This window comes from Haplochromis burtoni, unplaced genomic scaffold (genome assembly GCF_018398535.1).
Source record: "Haplochromis burtoni strain Fernald_Lab_line unplaced genomic scaffold, NCSU_Asbu1 Contig_689, whole genome shotgun sequence".
Lineage (NCBI taxonomy): Eukaryota > Metazoa > Chordata > Actinopteri > Cichliformes > Cichlidae > Haplochromis > Haplochromis burtoni.
In genome coordinates, this window is record NW_024583050.1 from 132,210 (window position 1) to 159,388 (window position 27,179).

Here is a 27,179-nt window from a genome sequence, read left to right on the forward strand (position 1 = left end):
CACAGCTTTTAGCTTTCAACATAGTCTTTTACAGAACATATTCCCAGTTTGTATTCAGGAGTCACCCCCTCTACTTTTAAGATTAGGCTTAAAACTTTCCTGTTTGATAAAGCTTATAGTAAGGATTGGATCACGTGACCCTGAGCCATGCATTAATTAGCTGCAATAGGCCTAGGCTGCTGGGGGCTTTCCATGATGCTGGAGCGTTTCTTCTTCACCTCTTTTCACTCTCAGTTTATACATCACTCTGCATTTCATCATTAGTTAACTTTCATCTCTGGCTCTCTTCCCCAGTGGTTTTTTTCACTGTTTCCCTCCCCTTAACCTCATTCCAGAGTCTAGTTCTTCCAGAAATTGCTTCCCATTGCTGCCAAATGCTTGCTCCTAAGCTACAGGAGGTAGAGCAGGTCCCAGCTGGTAATGGTAAAACCATCATATTTTACATTTTGGCCAGTGGACCTTTGTGGAAGAAACTGAAGCATCAGTACATCAGTATATGTTGACAAGTTCACTGTGCTTTTAATTGCTTCTGGAAAAGTTCAACCTGTGAGACCCAAAGGCAAGCAGAGGAAATTACTTTTCCAAGTCATTATGTAAGAAGATGGAGCAGGATTGATACATAAATGAAGTCTGGAGGGAATAATGGACAATGTGGGTAAGGATGTTGTTGTAGAAAGCTAGTTGGCCCTTCATCTGATCATTTAAACCCTGGAGAAATACTCCTTGTAATGCATTATCTGGCCAGCTCGCTGTGGCGGCCACAGTTTGAAACTTAACTAAGAACTCAGCTATGCTGCGGATGCCCTGGCATAGATCAAACAATCTTTTAGCTAAACTGCCCTCAGATATAGGTGAGCAAATTTCTTTCTCAGCTCATTCATATGGGAAGGTAGAAATGGAATGATAAATGAAAAAACCTCAGCCCACGCCAGCGCTTTTCCCCTGATTGCATTGGACAGCTTAGTGGCATCATTAGGGAAAGAGCAGGACGAGCAACCCAAAGCTAGCGCACATTGTAACAAAAAACCCCAGCTAGGTGAGTTCTCTAACTCCTTTTAGATTTCCCGTAGCCTGTGGGTTCGCATCAGCAGCAGGAAACAGGTGAATAGCAATAGGTTGCAGACCAGCTCCTGAGATCTGAGTAATGAGCAGAACATGCTACGTTCAGTACGTTCAGTTTGGTGGGTGTGTGGGTGTGCAAAGAGTCTGACAGTTTAGTGGCCCGGCTAAGTTTAAAATGTGTAACAGACTACGAGTCACTGGTACCTCTCGTTAACAAACACAGCTTGGACAATGTGCCACTATGGTACCAACATCTTCTCATGAGGCTCCTGGGATTCAGTCCAGTATTGGAGCATGTCCTGGGAAATACTCTTATCATTGCAGACACCCTGTCACATAGCCCGTAGCTAACACTTTCACAGAGACTGGAACACACAGTGATGTGGCATGCTATGTTGCTAGTGGTAGATTCCTGTGTCCACCAGCAAATCAGAATGGCAACAGAGCCAACACGGAACTGCAGTCTTTCATGAAACTCCCCAAAACAGCATAGACTTAACACAAAGTACTGTCATATACTGGGTTGCCTGAGTCGAGCGGGTGGGCGTTGCGGCTTTACGCCACCATGACATGCTTTGCGGCAGGGCTGTCTATGTGCAGTTCTTCTCTTAGCTGCCGCACCCGTTGTTGTGCTGTTATAACCCATGCTGGATACACGTTCAATAAAGCAGCATCATAAGAAAGCTACCGAGTGCTCATTCTACATGATGTCAGAAGTGACCCGGACCATCGCCGGAATAACGCCATAAGGGAGAAAACAACAGAATGGCTAAGTTTAATCCCCCATCAAGCTTCCCTTTCGATAAGCCGACGGAATGGCCCGACTGGAAACAGCGTTTCGAGCGCTACAGGATCGCAACAAAACTCCACAAAGACGAAGGACAAGTACAGGTGAGCTGCCTAATCTATGTGATGGGAAATGAAGCAGAGAACATTTACAAGTCACTCACCTTCGCCGCCGATGAAAGTCGTGACGACTTCGCTGTCGTAATGAGGAAGTTCGACGAGTATTTTTTCCCGCAGAGGAACACTATACATGAAAGAGCATGTTTTCACCAGCGTGTCCAGCGGCCAGGCGAAACGGCGGAGAGTTTTATCCGAGCCCTGTATGACCTCTCAGAGCACTGTGAGTTTGGTGCATGTAAAGAGGAAAATATCCGCGATCGTATTGTGGTCGGGATACGAGACAAGGACCTCTCCCGCAGGCTACAGCTGATGAAGGACCTCACGTTGGCGCAAACGACCCAGATCGTCAGACAGTCAGAGGAGGTCGCAGCGCAGGTCAGCTTGCAGGGAGATGCGGGAGGCTCAGTACAGGAGGAGAGCTGTTATGTCTCGGTTACTTAAAGGCCACAATAAGTTATAAAGGCAAAGACTACCTGTCCAAGGTGTATGTGGTTCGTGGACGCAGAGTTAGCAACCTTCTCAGCCGCTCCTTGTCAGTGCAGATGAACCTGGTGAGAAGAATTGATGAAGCAACGATCACACCGACAAGGAACCAACCACTTTACGGTGAACACGGAACACTAAAAACTGAGCCAGTCAAAATTCAGTTAAGGGATGATGCTGTGCCATACGCGGTGCATACGACACGCCGTGTGCCTTTCCCCATGCTGCAGAAAGTGAAGGAGGAACTACAAAGAATGGAGTACCATGGTGTCATTGAGAGGGTGACCCAACCTACCGAATGGTGTGCCCCAATGGTGCCTGTCTTGAAGAAGAACACAGCAAGGGCCAGGATCTGCGTTGATCTGACAAAACTGAATAAGTCTGTCAAAAGAGAGCGCTATATCTTGCCTACCCCTGAGGAAACCATGTCCAGGTTGAGTGGGGCAACGGTCTTCTCCTCGCTTGATGCAGCCAGTGGATTTTGGCAGCTCCCATTGCATCACGAGAGTTGCAAACTAACGACATTCATCACGCCATTTGGCAGGTATTGCCAAATAGGCTGCCCTTTGGGATAACAAGTGCACCAGAGATCTTTCAGCGAAAGATGTTGGAGACCTTAGAGGGGCTCGAAGGTGTGGAGGTCTTTATGGATGACATCCTGGTCTATGGGGCCACCATGGAACAACACGATACCCGACTTGAGAAGGTGCTGCAGCGCATTGAGTTAGCCGGATTGAAGCTCTCAAGGAGAGAAGTGCTCCTTCAGACAGAGCCAGCTTCGCTTCCTAGGGCACCTGATCGACTATTCTGGGGTCAGGCCAGACCCTGAGAAAGTGAACGCCATTCTTCAGCTGCCGTCACCAGAAAATGTGCAAGAGCTTAAACGGATCCTAGGAATGGTTAATTACCTGGGCAGATATATTCCTGCTCTTGCCACAATATGCCAGCCACTGTACGAGTTGCTTAAAAGCAAAAACAGTTGGACCTGGGTCACCCACAGCAGGCAGCCTCGAGAACATTAAGAGAGCGCTTACATCAGCACCTGTTCTTGCCTTCTATGACGTCAACAGACTCACAGCCGTATCTGCCGACGCCAGTAGCTACGGGCTTGGGGCTGTGCTGCTTCAGCTTCATGGCGCAGAGTGGAAACCTGTTGCCTACTCTCTAGAGATGGTCATGTGGCGTCTCAGCCAGTGGAGGCTAGAAGAACAAACTGCCCAATACCTACATCTCAATCGAAAAGGAGTGTTTGGCAAGTGTTTGGGCCTGTGAGAAGTTTGATAAGTATCTATGTGGCTTAGATCGCTTCAGGCTTGAGACCGACCATAGACCTTTGGTGCCCCTGGTCAATAGCCGGGACCTTGACAATGTTCCATTGAGGTGTCAACGCCTCCTGATGAGGCTCATGAGGTACAAGCCGGAGGCCGTCTATGTCCCTGGCAAAACGCTTGTCATCGCCGACAGACGTTGTCACGGAGTCCACAGACTCGGGCTGAGGATGACACTAGCACTCACAGTGAAGTGGACTGCTACATAGCCACCGTGTTACAGGGCATTCCAGCGTCCCCAAGCCGAATGGAAAGCATTAAAGCAGCCACTGCAACGGACGTTGAACTACAGACTGTCATTACGTACATTACGCAGGGGTTGGCCTGCATACGGAGCTAGTGTGCCATTGAACATTAAAGCGTACATGAAAGTGAAAAACGAGCTATCAGAGGCTGACAGCCTGGTTATACGAGGCTGCAGAATTGTCATTCCAAAGTCACAGAGAACAGCCATTCTACACAAACTACATGAAGGGCACCAAGGCCTCACCAAGTGCAGGGATAGGGCTAATTCATCTGTGTGGTGGCCGGGGCTCTCCACTGAGCTAAAGAATGCAGTGCTGCAGTGCCACACATGTCTGGCACAGAGGCCAACACAGACAAGGGAGCCGCTCATCTCCACACCTTTGCCTGATCGTCCATGGCAAAGGATAGCCCTGGATCTCTGTGAACACAAGCGGAATAATTACCTTGTTGTGTCGGACTACTACTCACGTTTTCTGGAAATACTGCACCTACCAGTGGCCAAGTTGTTCAGAAACTGAAGTCGACCTTTGCTAGGTTTGGGATCCCTGACGAGGTGGTGAGTGACAATGGCCCTCAGTTCTCCAGCTCTGAGTTCCAGGCCTTCGCGCGAGAGATGGATTTTGCCCACAGAATGTCTAGTCCCCACCACCCACAGGGAAATGGTCACGCGGAGAGGGCAGTACAGACTGCAAAGAAAATCCTCTGGCACAATGACCCACTGATAGTACTAATGTGCTTTAGGTCTACTCCCTGTACCACTACAGGCTTCAGCCCAGCGGAACTTATTATGGGGAGGAAGATCAGGACAACCCTGCCTACCTTGGAGAAGAATCTTCAACCTAAATGGCCCCTAGTCTGGCCCCAACACTTGCACCCACTCACGCCGACGTACCGGATCAGTTACGCAGGAGGTGCGGCCGGGTACGCAAGCCAGTCAAGAGGCTGGATCTGTAGACACTGGGGTAATGGGAGAGAAGGAAAGACTGGGGAGTGGGAATGCTGTATTGTTGCTGTTTTGCACTTGTGTTTTGAGCTGCAACCAATACTGCTGCTACCTGGTTGAGTTAATTACCTTAAAGGTTTACCATGTTTAATAAGTCCTGTTTTGTGGACACTGCCCTTCAGGCCGACAGTAAGCCAATTGTGCCCGGGTCCTTAAGAGAACCGCCCAGAGGCTATTATAGTGTCACATGTTATCATTGTGTCGTTGCTGTTCTATTTGGGGTTTGTTATTGGAAATAACATGTAAAGGGGGGGAGATGTCATATACTGGGTTGCCTGTGTCGAGCGGGTGGGCGTTGCGGCTTTACGCCACCATGACATGCTTTGCGGCAGGGCTGTCTATGTGCAGTTCTTCTCTTAGCTGCCGCACCCGTTGTTGTGCTGTTATAACCCATGCTGGATACACGTTCAACAAAGCAGCATCATAAGAAAGCTACCGAGTGCTCATTCTACAAGTACCAGTGGAAGTGAGTGCTTTTGTTTTGTTCAAGTGAAATCAGAGCCGTCCGAATGTGATGGACATGTCCTAAGTAGCGCCAAGGTCAGTAGAAGTTGAAATCATTCATCAAATTCATGAGCCACAATGGCCTGACTAAATGCAGAGACATATCCATGGCCTTATTGAGCAATGGGACTACTCCCTGCTCAACCACAAGTGTTAGCTCAGCACAAGCAAATAGAATAGCTACTTTATTCTCATTTATAACACACACCAGTTAGTGCACATCAGAATGTGATTTTGTGCATTGATTTGCCATCTGAGTAATACAATATAAATAAATTAATCTAAATCTAAAAGTAAAAAATCTAAAAAAGAAATTAAATATATATGTAAGTATATAAAAGGAGGTCATGGTTGATGGCAGCAGTTGTCCCAGAAGAGGGCGTCTCTTCAAGGTCCATCACAACACAGCAAAGGACTCTGCTATGTCTGAATTGTCGTCACCTGCAACCTGGGCAGATACCCCAGGCCTGCAGCAACTGATGAGAATACAATGACTGAGACAAAACAGCTATATCAGAGACTGTCACTCAGAGTGGGACTTCTATCATGACCAGTGTTGGTCAAGTTACTTGAAAAAAGTAATCAGTAACTAATTACTGATTACTTCCCCCAAAAAGTAATCCTGTTACTTTACTGATTAGTTATTTTCAAAAGTAATTAATTACTTAGTTACTTTTTAAAAACATGATTTACAACCTGAATAGGTGATAAAGCGATAGATCTTTCAGACCAATTCTACTTTTTCTGCATAATCCATCATACAAAATTTTTTTTGCAATAGTAATCCCTTACTTTACTCGTTACTTGAAAAAAGTATTCAGATTACGCGTTACTGTAACGCATTACTGCCCATCTCTGATCATGACCCCACTTTATAAACAGCTTGTGATCAGATCTGGATGCCTGTAGACTGGTGCTGCAGAAGGAAGACAAAAGTGAGTTGAAAAATAAAACGTTTTTATTTGTTATTATTTTTTAACTTGTCCTGTCCAGCAGTTGCAGGAAGCAGAATTATGGTCTGAATTCTTTGTAGTGTCAGACATATGTGCTTTCCCAAGACAAGCACCATACACTCTGTGTACACTTTTATTTATTTACTGTATTTTATTATTTATATTATTGTGTAGTGGATAGCAGATGGGGGTAAAGGCCAGATTGGCAAAAAATAAGAAGAAAGTGAGAAATAGGAAAAAGAGAGAGAAAAGAATGGAGGTGGGGGGAAAGTCGAGGGTGAAGTAAACAGACATGCTGGGTCTCCATCTGCTGCCTTGTAATAAAGTGCACTCAAATGATATACAGCACCAGAAAGACAAATTTTAGAGTGCTACACAAGCAGATATACAATTTTGGTGTGTGTGTGTGTGTGTGTGTGTGTGTGTGTGTGTGTGTGTGTGTGTGTGTGTGTGTGTGTGTGTGTGTGTGTGTGTGAGTGGTGGTGAGTGTGTAGTCTAGTGAAGCATAATCCGTTACTTTTATGTATTTGATGTTAATGTGTGAACTGTTTTATTTTTTATTGTTTTATGTAAAGCACTTTGGTATGCCCAAGGCTTTTAAATGTGCTCTATAAATAAAGATTGTTGTTGTTGTAGAATGTAATATGGACAGGCATACAAGACCACATAGCATTCATATCGTTCTCAATGGAATTGCCCGTGCAGTGGGTGCATATTTTTGTGTCTGCAAGACCCATTAGGAGTATCCTTTGTCCTGTATCGTGTATTCTGTGGAGATTTTTGTATTGTATGAGTTGTAAGTTGGGGTTCTAAGTCATTTTGAAAGTACTTAAACATTTGTGTCTAGAAGTTTTGATCTGGATTGATGGAAAGATTTCACTCCCACTTTGTGGTTTGGAGGGAGAATTATTGATTTTTAATAATAACTTATACATTTTGATAACAACTTAGGGGTGCTGAAATTTAAAAACTCTGTTACCCTAGTAGGTATTTCCAAAGTTCAGTTCACTGAGATTCACTGTCTTCTCTGTCTAGAAATTTTGGTTTGATCATTTTTGAAACATGTAGCAATCTTTAGATAAGAAATAGGAATGAAAATTTGGTAGTCCATAAAAATGGACTGTAATACTGTAATGCTATGGTAGCGTTAGGTCAGAGGGCCTGGTGGCGCCAGTGTCCGGCAGCCTCGCCTCTGTCAGTGCGCCCCAGGGCAGCTGTGGCTACAATGTAGCTGCCATCACCAGTGTGTGAATGTGTGTGTGAATGGGTGAATGACTGAATGTAGTGTAAAGCGTTTTCGGGTCCTTAGGGACTGAGTAAAGCGCTATACAAATGCAGGCCATTTACCAAATGCAGGTTTGACAGGTTTGTAAGTGTACACTTTATATAGATATAGATAGATATTTTAAGCCAAAATAAAAGAGAAGAAAAGAGAGATGATGGGAGAGATTAAAGCAAAGAAAAGATGCGAGAGGTAAAGAACAGAGAAGGAGCACAGGAGTGGTAAGAAAAAAGGTTAAGGATGTAAATGACACCCCTCTTTACATAGTGTCAGGTTGAGCTTTTGATAGACATAAGATAATAGTACTACCACCACCTTTGTAGCTACACCACAAGCAAACACACACATCATGACATACAACTCCCATTACCCACTTCCCTAAAATAGTTCTCAACTGTGACAACTCCTAGTGGTGCATAATGTCCCTGGGAAGACAGACAGATGGATAAGAGAAAGAGAGACACTAAAAGCTCGAGCAAGAAGGCTGTTTGCTTTGTTTCTTAGTGAGGAAAAGACAAAGGGAAGGATTGATTCTTAAAAAGTGGGAGAGAGAGCACTCATTGTACCTGGGTCCTATTTACTGAAGTAAAAATTAAAAAGAAAGACAATTTAAAAGCCTGCAAGGTGATTCATCAGTGAACAGAGGTGCACAAGAACAACATATTGATATGTGTTCTTGACTTGGTATTGACTTGGTATTTGCAGAGGCCTTTTGCCTGCATAATAATTGCAGTAATCATTCAGTAAACTGGTAACTTTGGTAAAACTACCTGTTCAGTTCAGTTTAGTTATTATAATTATATACATGCACTGTATTTAGCAGGAAGATCTTCACCTTCTTTTAGAATCCTGAATATAACACAGTTCAGTAATGCAACCTCTTCATGTTGCTTCTTTTTGTCTGAACAGCAATAGTATACACAGCATAGCAACATGCATTAGACATTGCTGTGTTGTACTATGTAAGACTACTATTATTCCAATCTAGACTTCCCTGCTGTTTTGAGCTTACATTGTACTTATTGTTTTTCACATAATTGTTTCACTCCACAGGTAGAGCAGGTCCTGATTGGAAGGTTGGTAGTTCGATCCCCGGCTACCCCTAGATATCCCCAAGGATATCCTGCCAAATATCTATGGGCAAGATACTAACCCCCAGTTGCTCTCTGATGCATCCATTTGAATATGAATGTGTATGAATGGTAGTTAGAAAGCACTTAAAAGCATAGAAGACAGTGCTTGTGTGAATGTGGATGTGGCATGTTGTATAGAGTACTCCAGGAGAGTAGAAAAGCGCTTTATATAAGAATCAGTCCATTTACTATTAAACTGAAACACACACATTTCATCACAAGGTGACTATTTGTGTTAAAAAAAGCTCTATTGTGACTCTGTTTATATTCTCATTGCAGAATCTTTAAGGTTTTTTGTTCTATATATAAATAAATCATTTCAAACACCCATAGAGTTTAAACCTCAATCAAGTGTTAAAGACCCGTGTCCTATGTCAGTTGTTTTTTTCTTGGTACAAAGACCAGAACTACACCAAACTACACTGCTTTGTTGATGTGTGTATCTCAGATAGTTGGGGGAAGTGCCACTAGGCCAGGCATTACTGGCAGTGACAATGTTATCAAATCTGTTAAAACAACAAAAACATCAACAGATTTGCTCACACCGTGTCCCCATCTAGAGCACCATTCCTGCATCCTCTGATAGTTTTTCATACCATTCCAGATTTTCTCATGTTGTTTTATATGATCCCTTTACCTTTCTCAATCTGACATTGAGTTCCACTTGTATGTAAGAGGCAGTGCTGCGCAAGTTACTTTGAAAAAGGAATTAATTATAGTTACTAGTTACTTCTTCAAAAAAGTAACTGAGTTAGTAACTTCTAAAAGTAATTAATTACTTGAAAAGTAACTATTGCGTTACTTTAAAACCAATCGTTTAACCCTCTGGGGTCCAGGGTATAATTGGCCATTTTTAACTACTTTTGATTTTTCCTCCACATTTCACCTTTAAAAACTATTTACTTTGCCTTGTTTGGCATCATCCTTTTCAGCACAACCTCACGTGTCTGAATTTACAGTCATGTTTTCATTTTGACAGACTGTATTAACACAATTGATCTAAAATCAGACAAAAAAAACATAAAATCCGAGTACAAAAAATTATATTTTTACTGTAACAAACCACAAACATGTTTATTGAATCATATTTATAACTTTAAATGCAAATATAAATTGTTGCTTTTAAAATCATATGCACAAGTTTTGCAAACAACAAAGTTATTTGCAGCCAATTACCTTTTACCTTGATTTTTTAAATAACCATTTCAAACTATTTAGATAACAATCAGGTGTTCTGCATTCAATAAGATGCCACACAAATTATTTGTTCCACTCCAAAAAAATAATTTCTGCCTACTATCAACGAGAACATCACAGCCTGATACCTGCGGGCCTGACAGTATCACTCCTGTGTTCATTCAGTAGTCGCCTCATTGTTCTGACACACAACACACACTAACTACACAAGACAACACACTCCAGAAACTTCCCCCTCTTCTTAAACAACCAAATGTCATGTTGCCGTATCATTTTTTGATTGGTCGGCATGTTGCATTTTTCCACCAACACAAACGGGCTGGTTTTTGTTTTGTTTTTGTTTTGTTTTGTTCATAAGCAGAGAGGTCTCGCTGAAAAAATGTCGCGTATATATTGTTTATCATGACTCTGGTTTTACGTGGCCCATCAACACAATTTAAAAACTGGCACCTTGTTGCTTTGTCATCTTAAAGTGGTCATGTGATTGGCTTACCACGACTACTTTATTCTTCCTCAGTTAAACAGCGGCACTCGTGCGATCGTTTTGCCCCCTTAGCTCCAGGTGTTGTGCCAGAAAGTGATCGTCTGTGATTGCCGTCCACGCGAGCGCGCGCAGCTGCTTAAGGCTGTAGCACCCAGATTACTTACATAGACAGCTACTTCCGTACAACTGATATAAGATGCGGTAAGCGGAAGACGGCTTCTGTTTGTTGAAAAATAGTAATGCGACCGCACCGCATTTTCTTCTTGGTAATGGTAACGGCGTTGTAACAATAGAAATAGTAATTAGTTAGATTACTCGTTATTGAAGAAAGTGACGCCGTTATTAACGCTGTTATTCCCATCACTGGTAAGAGGTCACACTGGATTGCAAAATTGCTTTCTACTGCAACACAACACAAATGCCCACTGATTATAAATGCTGCAACAGCAGACTGAGCATTTTTAGGTGTATCTAAAGAAGGTGCCAGTCAAAAAGTGAAAACAAAAAAAAATTGTAACCAATTGAAAATCAGTGTGGAGTCCTAATACGTGATAAAAACAGTAAGTTGTAACAGTGAACAGTAACAGTGAAGTATATTTTACTATTAGATTTTCATCTATGCCACCAGTGGGAATGCTGATATTAGAATTGATCTCAAATCACCACTGCACCTGAACACACACTCAAAGATCAATATTTTCAGGAATTCCATAAAACAGTCGGATATAAGAATACAAATAAATAAACAAGGTAATATATTGCATAACTGTTCACGGCACTATTTGGACTGTTTTCTACAATCAATCCACATTTCACGTGATAGTGAGTATTTCTGGTAGCAAGCACACTCACAGTGCAGCAGTGGGGCTTTTGGATGTCACAGCTTTAATACCCAAATAATAGTGGTACACACATTATTCAGTACACAGAGAAACACACACATACACACAAGCAAAGAAGTGCTGATTGCACTTCTGATGCTCAGTCAGACAGCATTGCCAACTCAATTCAGGCTTATTTTTAGGAAGTGAGGTATGTGATCTGTGTCTGGATACTGGAAGTCTAGATCGGCTCCCTGTGTAAAAAGTGCATTCTCTGATCCTGAGTACTGCCCAATAAGCAGTGGAGAGCTACAACTGACCGAATTCAAAATGCTGTGATTCTCCAAATTTCAGCTACTGCCTACTATGATAAAATATGAAGGTAAATATGTTGCAAAATTTTAGACTGCCAAGTAAAAGAAATCAATTTATCTTAAATGCATGTATTCATTCATATAAACAAAATTTCTATATTTGTTTGGTGTAATAAGGCTATATACCATGACAATACAATTGAACCTAATATTAGCTGTCAAATGTTTATCAATAAATAATTTTGTCAACATTTAAATAATTAATAATGACAGGGGAACAACTGTTTTTAAACGGTTTTTATTCAGGAACAAAATGTGTTCAACTGTCCTGGGGTTTCTTTCAGACGAGTACAGATGAGGCGTAAGAACTCCACAGCAAGTTTGTACAAGTTGGCATAAATCTTATGTTCCCCCTTCCAAACTGAAGTGGGTCCTCCATTCTGGGAATGTTTGCTTCTGCCAACTATCTTTGGACTTCCACTGTGGTATCAGCAATGATGTGGTTTCTCTGGGTCTCCTTTACTGTGGCATCTAAATAACCAAAGTTTGTTTCCTGAGAAGCATAAACAGATTGCGTAAGGCACATAAGTAATCTAGACTGGCTGCAAAACAAAGTAAAAATAATTACCAGGTCTGTCAGCTACGGCATCTTGTAATAATGTTGATGCTGACGCTGCTGCTGGAGTTGACCGGGACATCAAAACAGTAGTACATTCAGATGTTAGTCATTTGACAGCCTCACTGGCCATTCTGGGGCTAAAGAAACCAATTTGTTTAAAAGCGAGGATCCAGCAAGGTGGCCAGCAACATGATGATCGTGCTTTGCAGGTTTTGAAACTTTTCTCTTAGGAGCCTGATGAAGTGCTCACCCAGTTCCTGTGTCAGTAGGACTGTTGACTGCTTTGCCTACTCCAGCATCTGCTCTACTATTTGTCATAATACTTGATACCTGATATGCTTTTTTCCTCTGACAACTCCACAGTGGCTTCATTAAAGGGTGAGAGAATGGACTAGAGACAGGCAAGTATAAATGGGCAGGTAACAGGTAGACATCACTGTTAACGGATGTCCACATATCTGCCTTAATCTAACTGCTGCTACATTGTTGACCGCAGTTTTGCAATAGCTAACAATGGGTGTCTGTGAAAATTGACTAGATTTTGGGATGACCCTCAAGTGACAACTCCAGCAGTGTATATATATATATATATATATATATATATATATATATATATATATATATGTATATATATATGGTTTGCAAAGATTACTATGGTCCTGGGGATGTTTGGACCTAAGAGTAGTGTGATGGACTGGGAACTTTGAACGTTCATATAAATATAACATGTATCTACTTTTGGAGGAGGAAATACTCCCTCTGAAATATCAGCAAGCCTGCATGTGGTGCTTGAAAACTACAGAGCGTTAATAGTGGTAGCAAAACAGAACTGAGCTGTCACTGATGTCAGGATGCTTAACCTCAGCCCAACTTTATCAATGAGCAGCAGCAGAAAACTTTTTCTCTCATCCTTGTGGTTTCCTTAGATAGGTAGCACCACACTCTGGTCAGCAAACTTTAGTGCAGATGAGTGAATGTTCAAACAGTAACAGGATGTACCATTTGGATTTGCTACATGTATAACCTTCAGAAACAAGTCTTGATCTCTCTTCTGTGTCCAGGCCACAGTTGGACTCATCCGGAATCTCGCACTGTGCCCAGCTAATCAGGCATCACTGAGAGAGGCAGGTGCAATTCCACGACTGGTGAACCTGCTGCTCAAAGCTCACCAGGATACACAAAGACATGCCTCCTCTACACAGCACACATACCAGGTATGGAGAGCGCACACACACACACACACGGAAATTCAGCCACCAATCTTCACATAAGTAAGGAAGTGAGGGTAGGTAGAAAGAAGATAACAGGAATGCATTGACAGGTTTCATCTGTGATGCGGGGTTGGAATTTAGACACGCATAAGTAGTACAAGTACAAAGACACATTCGCTGTGTGCGCACAAACAGAGCAGAGTATAAAATGTGAAATAAAGCAGAAATGTTGAACCTGGAGTGAGCCGCTCTCTTTGGTATCATTTAGTACTGCAGGACCCACTACTGATGCACAAACATTGAATCTCAACAAGTTATTTAATGTTTATTGCTCACAGGTGAGCTGTGACATTGATTTAATAATCTAAGTTTAGATTTCAGTTTTTTTGAGCCTAGACTTCTGCAGCTGATGGTGACGGTTTAAGGCAAGGCCAGTTCAGAGCTATTCTAAACATATATGAGGACTAGATAGTTCATCTTCTGTTTTTCATATTAATCTTTGTTTTATTCCATTAGGTTTATAATTTGTGACTTTTTTGTCAGTGAAAGTTATAAAAGCTGTTTTATTATAATAATATTAACAATAATAATAATACATTTTATTTATAGGTGCCTTTAAAGACCCTCAAGGTCACCTCGCATTAGTACGAAAAAATAAAAAAATAAGGTATATGAAAAATAAAAAACAAGAACGAAAGTATAAAAGCTAAAAAAGGTAATAAAAAATTGACTAAAACGGAATCATGATGAAGGGTATGAAATTTTGAATAGATGGGTTTTGAGATGTGATTTAAGAGAGAGAGTTTGCAGTCTGGGGATCTGGAGGAAGTGCATCCAAAATCAGCTAAAGGTTCTGAGTCCCATGGAAGTCAGGTGAGCAGGTGGAAGAGACAGAAGGGAAGCTGAAGAAGAGCGGAGTGCACGAGGGCAGCTTTAAGTTGGTGAAGTTCAGATGAAAACTACGGGGCAGAGAGAGAAGCAAACGGTTTGAGTTCTAAAAGTAATTGTGCAGTTTTGCTTATTTTTGTACAGTGGGAGACTAATGCTGGATAAAACTACAACAGCATGTTGGTGTTTGAAATCAACTATTTGATCATGAGCAGTGACATTGTTGGAACCCTCTGACACTTGGCTGGGAATCCTTGGCATCACAGTATTTATGTTGCTTTTCTCCAAGCACCGACTAACAATGATGTGTCAAAAAATAAAATAAAACAAAAGGTCTAATAATAATTCTTCTACTGTATTTAGAGGTTCCTCTGCTTTGTTTCTTTGCTTGATGGTTGTATGCCTGACTTTCTTCACTTTTCCTGGTTTCAGGATGGCGTTCGCATGGAGGAAATAGTAGAGGGCTGCACAGGAGCGCTTCATATTTTGGCCAGAGACCCTATAAACAGAGGAGAGATTGCCAGCATGCAGACCATACCACTGTTTGTACAGGTACATTCACATGCATGCATATTCAATTCAATTTTATTTATAAACTGCCAAATGGTGGTGGCTGTAGCTCAGGTGGTAGAGCAGGTCCGATGGTTCGATCCATGCATGCCAGATATCCTTGGGCAAGATACTAACCCCATGTTTCTCTCCGATGCATCCATCGGAGTGTGAATGTGTGTGAATGTTAGACAGTAAGCACTAAACAGTTTAAAAAGGTGCTTGTGTGAATGGATGTGATTGGGTGAATGAGTTCGTTGTATAAAGCACTTTGAGTGCTCAAGTAGAGTAGAAAAGCGCTATATAAGAACCACTCCATTTACCAAATCACAACTATAGTCACATCAAGGCAGACATGTCATTAAGATTACAGGCTCCTACAGAAACTGCTGACTTTCTTGCTAAAAACATTTGGTTCCCATACCACTAAATACACACTGTGGAGTTTAAAGCCAGTAGGATTTCATATATTTCCATCCTAAATATAAATGTCCAGCTAAAGTTGTTCTAGTAGATTTGAACATCAGTTTTTCTGTGACAGACTGATGTTTCTAGACAAAGTATTTCAACTTCATCTTTCATGAATATTAATTGACTAAATGCAAAAGATTATACAAGTACCTAAAACTACTAGATAAAACAGAGATAATGTGAGTCCTGCTCAGAGACCTCATAGCTGAGTTCTTCGTCTTTCATTCAATGAATACCTCTAGGATGATAATGTCATTACAAAAATTAAAGTGAACATGTGTAACTGTGGAGCATAGACCACAGCTGGTAGGGCCATCCACATGGCCTTGCTGGCTGTGATGTGCAGCCATCTGTCCCTCCTTTTTATTACACTATAGTCATTACATTTCATGACACATAACCATACACAAAGGACCTTTGGGGGCAGGTTTGTTACCCAGTGGTTGATGGGCGGAGCTGCCAAGGCAGTCCTAATCACGTCTTCACTGGTGTCTGCCTCTCAATTTTACATGCACCTTAGACATGGAGGGTTTGGGAGGAGACGTGTAGATGAGCACTCTTGACCAGGGTCTCATGCTTGTGTCCCCTCAGTTTTAATAGCACTCGAGTTATACTATAAGTCATACTCACTATTTACAGCTCATATACTCACGTACACCAACACATGCACCCAAGAGGCCAATTTAATTAGAAGGCTGGTAATTGGAATGGCTGCTCCAGTCCACATGACAGATATCCTTGAAGGGCACAAATTTAAGGGATATTTTCCTGTTAAATAACCTAAAAAATGACTGACTGTTCCTTTAAAACAGACAGATGTGTCAGAAAAAATAATACTCAAGTACAGTACAGATACTTAAAAATTATACTTCATTACAGTGACAAAATATTTGTACTTAGTTGCTTCTCACCTCTGAAACTCACACAGGGAAAACATGCAACCCAAAAAAGAATGCTACTAGCTAGCCACTAGATTCAAACTCAGAACCTTCGTTTTGTGATCCAGCAGTAACCACAACATCACTGTCTTGTGTCAAAAAACACTCTAGTCGGGCAAACAGAACTTGCTGGCATGGCAAACATGAATTAAGTGCATCTTGCCTTCTTTGTGATTTAGTAAGACTTGCAAAAACACACAAAGTATACTCAGTAAGGAAAACACCTCTGACGGCGAACGTTTCCTGCTGTGTGCGTCACACAAAAATGCCAACTTTAAAAATTCTGACAATTCTGATCGGATTCTCACGACACTGGCATCAGTGTGTAAGTGGACTCTTACTTATATAGAGCTTTTCTAATGTAACTTAGCACTAAAATGATTTTTACTACAAGCCTCAATCACCTATACAAAGCATCTGCACTGATTTAGGTACTAATGTTTTTGGTAATAAGGATAGCCAAAAAAGTAATGTGTGTTGGGAAATGTCAGGATTTATGTATCTATGTGTCTGTGTGTGTCTGTCCAGCTGCTGTATTCGTATGTGGAGAATGTGAAAAGAGTGTCTGCAGGAGTACTGTGTGAGCTAGCCCTGGACAAACACTCTGCAGAGCTCATAGATGCAGAAGGAGCATCAGCACCACTCATGGAGCTGCTGCACTCAAACAACGAGGGAATTGGTAGGTCCTGAAAATTTAGCAGGAGAAAAACTTGTTGCTTGAAACAACAAAATTCATCCGACACCTAAGACGTTATGTTCAATTTTTATTTCCACTATGGCTTTTTATTCTTTTGTAAGTTAAGAAAAAAGAAGCTCAAGGCTTTTTGATAGTAAAACGGTGAATGTGGGAAAAACCTGTCAGTGTATCATGAGTGCTATTTGCTGCATTTAATAATGGGTGAAACTGGAAATGTAGCTTATGAGTCATTTAGTGGGCCATGCCAATTGTGCCCGTTAAAATACCTCAGATATATCTATAGCTCCCTCCCACCACTTTGACTATTTTGGACTTACCTTCCACATCTGCTACAGATATTCCTTCAGCCCCTTGTTCTTCTGGATTATTTCATGCTCCTTAAAAATAATAATAAAAAAGGAAAAGAAAGAAAAGAAAAGGTAAAGTGGAATTGTAAATGAGGCAGCATGGTGGTGCTGGTTAGCACTGTTGCCTCACATCAAGAATGTTCTGCTGAATGGATGCAAAGGCAGGAACGTTGATGCAGACTAAATAGGTGGATTTGTAAAGGGAAAGAACAGCAGACATACAGGATAACTACAAATACCTGGGTCTCCCACAGGCCAATATGAACTATGATGACAATGTGCAAATCTCAGCAACAGCCAAATGGCTCCAGAAGATGAGACAGGTTTTGAGAACCCAGATAAATGCTATGAAGAAAATCCAAGCCATGAATACATAGACCCTACTAGTCATCACATACTCAGCAGGAATAATTAGATGACCATAGGAGGTGCATTGAGGTCTCCACCCAAAGTCCAGCACCTTGAGCCATGAGGATTAGTGAACGTCAGAGCCAGGATGAGTCCAGGATGAAACATTTAGAATCCACGAATCTGCTCCAAAAATGCCTCAGGCAGCTGAAAACAGAAGGTGAGGAAGAGCAGCAATTATGGACGGCCAAGCACCTACATGCTATGGGTCGCTGACAGAGTAAGTAGCAGACATCAAGAAATCCTACCAGCGGTTATTAAAGCCTGAACTAAAAGCAAAAAGGTTCCGATCATGGCAGCACAAGAACAGGTCATAAGTCTAACACACCTGTTAGGACCCAGGCTGTGCATAGGTGCCCTGGAGGCTATCCAACTAATGGTAGCATGATGTAACACTCAAGCTGGGACCTTATACACTGAGAAGCACAACCAAATGTCTGGGGTAGTATATAGGAACACTTGTGCAGCATAAGGACAAGAACACACCAAGATACTACCAATGGTTGCTGAGATGAACAGGATTAAGGTCCTGTGGGATTACAAGTTCCAGACAAAAAAGCAGCTGTAGGCCAACGAACTAGACAAGGAGCAGAAAACCACAGTTGTGATAGATGTGGCAATCCTATCCAACAACAACTGGACTAGTTCTGGTAAATGGACTGGTTCTTATGTAGTGCTGTTCTACTCTACCTGAGCACTCAAAGCACTTTATTCATACAGAACTTTTATACATTCCTAAGTGCTTTCTATCTAACATTCACACACATTAAAGCTCCAATAGATGGATCAGAGAGCAACCTGGGGTTAGCATCTTGCCCAAGGATATCTGGCGTGCAGACTGGAACAGTCATCGATTTAAACACTAAACTTCCACTAAACATTACACCAACTACCACGAAATCCAAAAGTGCCCTCTATGAAGGAATATCTGGAGCAGATGTGGAAGGTAAAGTCCAAAGTGGTCCCAGTGGTAGACTTGAAGAGTGGCTCCAGCAGATTTAATTCAATTCAATTCAATTCAATTTTATTTATATAGCGCCAAATCACAACATAAGTCGCCTCAAGGCGCTTCATAGATACTAAGGAACAAGATTGGAGGTCTGTATCCAAAAGAGTGCAGTCAAGATATTGTGCAGAGCTCTCAACATCCCAGGCCCCATCCAGAGGTTTAAGAACACAGTCCATCATGGATCTGTATGCATATACACTTCTGTAACACAGAAGCTTCCTTACACTCAAAATATGTTCATTCGTGAAAGGACTTGATAATTAATTCTGTTTGTAAATAACTGATGCTGCCATCTCCCTGCAGCTACCTATGCCGCAGCAGTGTTGTTCCGCATTTCAGAAGACAAGAGTTCGGACTACAGGAAGAGAGTGTCAGTGGAGCTTACACATTCGCTGTTCAAGCATGACCCTGCTGCCTGGGAAATGGTAAAATACCTATGTTTGTGGATGTCTGTGTGCTTTTGTGTGCAGAGGTGTTGGCACAAAAGCCACACCCACTCTTAAAGAGTGTTAACCTCATTTTGGTTTGTCTTAATCATCTGCGGACTAACTTCCAACCTGCTCTGTCTTAAAATTTGGCAAAGGCAGATAATTACTGGTTGACTTGACAGATTCAGAAACTTAGCATGCCTGTCTCCTTTTAGATCTACTAATATTATTTACTTGCTGTGGTATAACTGGAAGTCATCAGATTTTATTATTAATTAATTTTATTATTTGACTGTGGCCTAAGGTGTACTGTTAAAGGCTAATTATGTGATAATACATCTCAGGCCATATTATGCAGTGATTCCTCTGGGGAATAACTAAGTGATGTAATGTATTACATTTAAATAATAGGTAATGTTTTACTTTTTTCGAGTAAAATGTATTATTGTATTTATGTCTAACAATGTCTTCACAGGCCCATACTGCAGTTCCTTTGGAGCCTACGTATCTTCCAGATGGTAAGTACTTTGATGCACAAGAAAATTGTGTTTCAGAGCACATTGTGTTTTCCAAAACTTCAAAGTAGGATTTTGTATCTTACCCTGTTTGTTTACTTTTGGTGATAAAATATCGATTGGTGTGAACTGAGATGCAAGCTCTTGTTCTATTAAAATCCAATCTATATCGGTCTTCCCTGCCTAATGTTTGCCTAATCAAGCCATTTCAACTCAATTCAATTTTATTTATATAGCGCCAAATCACAACTGCCGGCTGCCCCGGGCTGCTGTGGGGCCCGGTCCAGATGAGCCTGGGCCCCATAGCCTTGATGGGGCCCAGGCCTGCTGGGGTCAGCGGGGGAGCTGGCCCCTATCAAAAGCCTTCTGTGCATCTAAAGATATAGCCAACACAGGATTTGTGTTATTTCTGTTTAGCCACAGCAGGAGTAGTAATCTCCTCATATTATCCTTATATTATATTCTTGACAAACCCTACTTGATCTTTATGAATATTTTGTGGTAGTACAACCTCCAGCCTTGCTGCTAATACTTTGGATAGAATTGTGCAATCCACATTGGTTAAACCTATCACTCTGTAAATACCTGGATCAGTTAAATCGCCTTTTGGAGTTAGTGATATTACTGCCTAAATACAACTTACAGGAAGCAGTCCACATCCAAAAGCTTCATGTTATACTTAAGTTAAAAATTAACATAGCAAATCTATAAATTTGTGATAAAACTGCCGAGAAGCTGAGCTGAGATTCCCGGTGTCCTTCTGGTTTTCATTGCATGATAGCTTCCTTTACATCTGTCTCTGTTAGGGGAATTTCCCATGTGTCCCTACCCCCTGTGAAATTTGTGGTGTTGTCATTTTATCAAAGAACGTGTTCAGCACGTCCATACTTACTTTGTTATCAGACGTGTATAAGTCTCGATAAAATATTTTAAAAAATCATGCTGATCTCCAAAGAGGATATAACTAATTTATCATCCTTTTAATTGCCGTAATAACATTCTGGTTGTCTATTTGCTTAAGTTGTCTGGCTAATAGTCTGCCTGTCTTCTCACCATTCTCATACAAATTTGTTTTAAGATGAAAGATTGCATGCGCCGCATTTCTGTTATAAATTTCATGAAGGTTACCCTTAAGCCAACAAATCTCTTTAAATGTATTATCATCAAATTTCCCTGCTAATTGTCTTTCCATTTACCTATCTTTTCCTCCAAAATGTGCATCTTTTGCTTATTTTCTTTATTTTTCTTAGCGCTATAACACTTTCCACTAATAAATGCCTTCAGTGGCCGACCTGTCCGTAGATCCAACATTCACCTCTGTTTCTCTCAAATGTGCTGTAGTCACACCACCACTCAAAAGAAAGGACATAAATCACAGCAGCCAATAATGTGACTTCAATACTGGGGGAATATGGTCAGATTTTTGCATACAAGAACTCTGACTGCTACGTATTGAATGAACATCAGGATTTGGATAATCCTGCAAACAGACCTGCTTGATATGAATACATGGACCAATATCTTATAGTCAGTTTGAGACTAGAAATTTCTAACCTTTCTAACCTAACCGTATATTTGTAAGTGAAGGAGAGTAATTGTGGTGACCTTTTTTGATGTAATTATTAAAACTCTCCAAAAGGATGCCAAGGTTGTTGACTTGTTTCAGAGACAGGGGTAGTATATGAGCAGTTTGTCAGTCTCTAACATTTTGGACCAACAGCAAATATTTCTGTCTCTGTTTAATTCCCAAAAGTTTTGAGGCATCCAACAAATTAATGTCATCGGTGCACCTCATTAGTTTGTGAACCGAGGTTCAATCATCAGAAGAAAAAAAATATTAGCACAATTGTATATCATCAACATAAGATTGGCTAGATGATTGTTTGTGAGAGTAGTAAGAAGAAGCATGTAAAGGTTAAAGAATAATAAACAAAAAATAGACCCTTGAGGAACCACTGAGAAAATATTTATATATAGATCTAAAACTGCTAATTAAAACAGAGATTTTGATATGATATGATTCGATGTGATATGATGAAAAACAACTGAGAACTGGACCTGTTAAACCAACTGAGTCACGAAGTCTTTGAATGAAACTGTCATGATCAACAGTGTTGAAGGCAGCAGTGAAATAGTAGAACTAAAACTGAAAGTCTCCGTGAGTCACTGATGGCTTTAGTGAGAGCTGTTTCTGTGCTCTCTATCACTACGGCCGTCTTCAGGGGATGATGAAGAGGGGATGATTGAAAAAATATGATTGCTAAGAAAAGCAGGGGGGAAATGGAAGCTAAAAAAGTTTCCTCTGTCTATATCAGGGGTCAGCAACCCTGAGAACACGTGCCACAGCTGGCACGCGAAGGGTTAACTGATGACACGACCATAGCTGGACTGGCCATCAGTCATACCGGTGGGTCGATGGTGATTTTTATAGGCCGATGACTTTTTTTCTTGTAACGGCATGAACAATGAGAGGTGGTGGATTGGCCAGGTGCTGGCTGACGTGTAAAAATAACTCAGTTGTTTGGTGGTGGCTCTGGCGGAGCTTCCACAGAGGCCAGAGGGTGGATGAGGGAAGGGGAGGCAGGAGGAGGAGAGACCCGAGGCAGCCGCCGGTCCGAGCGTCAGGTGAACTGAGCTACAGGTAAGAAGTTATGACCTGCAGTCTATCTGGGTCAGATATAAACCAAGTTTAGGTGGAGTTTATTTTCGTTGTGCTAGCTAGCATGACGGAGTTTCTATACAGCTGGGTGGGTGCTGTGATGTTACTGATAGTGAACTTTGTTTTATTCATAAGGTTAGTTAGTAGAGTTTCCAACCGTCCCGTAAAAAATGGAATCGTTCCGTATTGAGCTGAAAAGGAACAGTTTGTCCCGGACTTCAGCTAGAATGGAAAAAGTTATTCTGTCGTTACGCTGCACAGCTGACTCTTCTTCTCTCATTCTCCCCCCTCCCTCTCCTGTTTCTACTTCAATCATGAAACTGATCAATGATCAGCTGATCGGCTTTTCTCTCTTGTTTGTTTATCGCCCACTTTGCGCCAGAAAGAGGAAACCAGCGGATGTCGCGCTAAACAACAGCAGCACGTTTAAGCTTGATCAGCTGTTGTTAGAATTTATTTAATATTAATTTCTAGTATCAGCTGATGTTTGCTGGAGCCACAGCTGTAAAGCTGCTGGTCATGATGTCGGTTTGGTTATCTGGTGAGAGGGAAACATGAAGATGAAACCAGGAGATGTCCTTACTGGATCATCAGAGCTGTGATGGAGAAACAGGTTTACCTTTTAGGTGACATGAATGAGTTGAAGGGAAGTTATGAACTGTTTCTGAGAGACAAATAACACCAGGATCCTTTTTTAGGTAGCTGACAGCTGGTAACTGTGCAGGGGCGGGTCTAGCAAAGTGTTGCCAGGGGGCCAGGTAGGGCATTAACAGGGAGAGGGGGGCACAAAGAAATACTTTTCTTTCTTATTCTCATTTAAAATGTCTAGCTTTTAATAAATAATTATCTGAATCTTACAACCAAAGTTTTCATCTGATGTAAAATGTATAGAAATCATACATATACCAACAAGACTGTACATCACTGTCACAACAGCGTTTGTTTTCATTCAAAGGCTTTATGGCTTTAATACCTGGGGCCGGTCTCTAGTCAAAATGCCCGGGCCGATTTTTTGTCCCGGTCCAGCCCTGCACGACACACAGGAATTAATCTGAGAGGTGCATTAAAAAATAAATGGCCACGCCAGCGGTGCACATCGTAAATTACGCTCGCATAGACACATTAGTTGTGCCGCTTCTTAATGACAGTATCTTAGCTAACAACCCAACTACCAGATTCAACTTGTAATTGGCTAAAAATAACCTAGCCTACCGGTGAAAGGGACGTTGCCAGCTGGCAGTTTCCAAGCTGTTGTTCATGGAGCTGCATGTTCACCTGCTGGACATCACTACCTGACAAGTTTAACTGTCTTCAGAACATTGCAGAGGCCTTATTGACAGTGTTTGTCTCTACATGTCTGTGTGAGCAGATTTTCTCTCACATGAGTCCTCAGGTAGCCTCTGAATGCTGGACACTGGGAGACCTGTGTCTCTGAGTGGGAGACCAGAGATCACATTAACATGTGTGTCTCTGTATTAACAAACATGCCATATTGGCCCAGTTTATTTTTCTTATCATTGTTGTGAGGAGACCATAAATAGCATTTACATTTTCTGTTGTACAGTTCATTTGTTGTTATGGATAAAAAGTCTTTTTTTGTTTCAAAATAGCTGATAACTATTCGCTGACAGCTGCCAACATCTGTGAACAAATATAATTCTATAAAGTTGTTCTATATAGTGTGTAACCGTTAATACAGAGCGTTATTAAATTTATTGCTAATATGGCACACTGACTTCTGAGGAAATTTTAGATGGCACTTATTAAATCCAGTTCTTTGTATTCTTCACGGCAAAGAAAGACACGGCTCAAAGTGGTCAAAGCTCAAACAAATGATCTTTATTTTACATTCCCGGGAACGGAGACCTGAACACACGAACACACAAGCTCAGGTCTGAAAGCAGCAGTGCCAGCCTGGTTATATATATATTTCCGCTGCACGTCACACACATTTTAAGTTTTGATCAAAACACTGCTTACTTTCACTTTCTGTCTTCACCTCATAAGCTCTGCAAAAGCATGCAGTTTCCTGTCAGCCTGCGACCTGGTTTACACTCAAAGTTGGCCCTCTCCTATTAAAATACATAAAACAATATAATCAAATAAGCACTAAGTATATATTTAAATTCCAACATACTCATCATCAGAAAGGTTGCCTACCCCAGGTCTATATACTTCCCTCCATCATACAATCTGATACAATGAAACTGTAACAGTATGTATACATGTTTGTGTGGGGATGGCATTTAAAATTTCCAAAACAAATTTAAAATTAAGAGCCATAATGGAGGTGAACTGAAGGTTTTGATTTGATAGTGCTGACAGAAAATCCTCATTGTAACTCTAGGAGCAGTGTTTTTAATTTTGAATAGTTTGAAAAATACAAACCACCAGTCACTCAGGTTATGTCTGTCTCTGCATCTCAGAGTTAGATGGCTCTTACCCCCCATATGGCTATGCTGATCTGCCACTGGACACCCTGCCGCTAGACCCCGACCTCCATGAGCCCTACATTCCTGACATGACTTATGATCCAAGACAGACCTACCCTGAGCCACTCTAACAGGTAATCATACCGATGATGTTTACTTTCTGTCCAGGTTAAAGTGTTATTGTGAATGCACACACAGTTGCTAATGGTCAGACCGAATATATAGCCATATAAGAAGCTCACTGTAAATGAGAAGAAGGTTATGCCCAGTATGTGTTCACCCACTGGTTTCTGGATTTTGCATTTTGAGACCTCAGTGTTATCACGTTAGACTGCCATGTTGTTGTCTTTTTAACCAGAAATTAGCTGATAACTTCCATAACTAACATCCATAAATTGTGTCTGTGAAGGTTCTCAGTCATCCAGGTCATCGTAGTCAAAGGAGCTTGCAAAGAGAAGCGTCTGGACTTCTTTAAGTTGCTTGAAGATGTTTCACCTCTCATCCGAGAAGCTTCTTCAGTTCTAAGGTCAAATGGTGGAGAGTCCCAGATATAAACCCAGTGGGAGTGTCCCCCCACAGAGGGACAAAAGGACCCCTTGATGATCCTCTAATCGCCTGAGCCAAGGTGTGAAACTGGGTGTGGGTCCCAATCAGCCAGAGTTTCGGGTGAGCTCATTGTGAAACCTGGCCCCACCCTATCATGCGAATTCATGACTCAGGAGAGTTTTCTCCAAGCATGACATCCCGGTGCATTTCAGACCCAGCAACACGCTCAGACAGAAACTTGTTCACCCGAAAGACAAACCTCCAAAACACAAACTTAACAATGTGGTGTTTGCTGTACAGTGCAGCGAGGAATGCTCAGACCTCTACATTGGAGAGACCAAACAGCCACTTCACAAGCGCATGGCACAACACAGAAGAGCCACCTCCACAGGACGAGACTCAGCAGTCCATCTGCATCTAAAGGTCAAAGGTCACTCTTTCGAGGATGCCAATGTTCACATTTTGGACAGAGAGGACAGATGGTTTGAAAGAGGAGTGAAAGAAGCATCTATGTCCACTGTGAGCGACCATCTTTGAACAGAGGCAGGGTTTACGACACCAACTCTCTGCCATCTATAATCCAGTTTTGAGCTTCTCGAATGAGAGGTGAAACGTCTTCAAGCAACTTAAAGAAGTCCAGACGCTTTTCTTTGCAAGCTCCTTTGATCCATAAATTGTACAACCCAAATGAACACAAATGCAGACATAGGAAGGCAGGTGGAAGTTAACAAAAGGCTAGCCCTTTATTCAGCTGATGCAAAAAGCCATAGGCCAACAGGATTATAAGGACAAAACTAACTCAACTAACTCTTGGCAAGAAACCACACGGAAACTAAGACCAGGGAACTGAACAGTATGCACTGACCAAGGGGAGACTAAGATATATTGCAGTATTTAGAAAATCCCCTCTCACCCCTGCAGGGTACCCTTTATCCTTCAAGCTTGCCTTGTCTACCAGAGGCCTTGGAGCTTGAAGGTCCTGTGCAGTATCTTTGCTGTGCCAGGACTGTGTTCTTCTGGACAGAGATCACAGATGTTGCTCCTGGGTTCTGCTGGAGCCACTCACCTCCACATCGTCTTGAGTACTTCTCTGAGCCCTTAGTTCTTCTCAGTCAGAGCAGTTTTTTCTTCTGAATGTTGGAACACTGAGCTACTGGTTGTTTTGCAATCAATCTGGATGCTGGGTAGCGAAGAATCCATAGGTCCCTCATCCTATTTATGTAACCCCTTCCGCTGGGGTTACTTGCATAGTAGCATTCCAACAATTCCAAAAGCGCCCTATTTTAATCTCTTGCCCACCTGTGCCTTCTTGTTCCAGTAGCCCACTTCTCATCAGTGTGTTTCAACAACCCCAAACACACCTCCAAAAAGACCACTGCCTTGCTAAATAAAGTAACTTGACTGGCCAAGCATGTTTACAGACTTAAACCCTATTGAGCAGCTGTGGGGCATCCTCAAATGGAAGGTGCAGGAGCACAAGGTCTCTAACATCCACCAGCTCCATGACGTCATCAAGGAGGAGTGGAAGAGGACTCCAGTGGCAGCCTGTGACGCTCTAGTGAACTCCATGGCCAACAGAGGCAGAGTTGGAAAATAATGGCTGACACACAAAATTGACACTCTGGGCACAAGTTAGGCGTGGACTCACTTTTGTTGCCAGCAGTTTAGACATTAATGACTGTATGCTGAGTTATTTTGAGGTCACAGCAAATTTACACTGTTATACAAGCTGTACACTGACTACTT

At 41.8% G+C, this 27,179-nt stretch overlaps 1 protein-coding gene across 1 annotated transcript in view; it reads left to right on the forward strand.

Moving 5' to 3' along the window:
- Window positions 1–25,021, forward strand: part of jupb (junction plakoglobin b) — a gene marked incomplete in the record, with an annotated part of 74,860 nt that extends 49,839 nt beyond the window's left edge. Inside the window, 6 exon segments of the mRNA XM_014330099.2 lie at window positions 13,397–13,549; window positions 14,867–14,986; window positions 16,921–17,071; window positions 19,157–19,278; window positions 19,757–19,799; window positions 24,882–25,021. Of these exon segments, the coding sequence (XP_014185585.1) occupies window positions 13,397–13,549; window positions 14,867–14,986; window positions 16,921–17,071; window positions 19,157–19,278; window positions 19,757–19,799; window positions 24,882–25,018 (726 nt within the window).
- Between the last annotated feature and the right edge of the window lie 2,158 nt (window positions 25,022–27,179).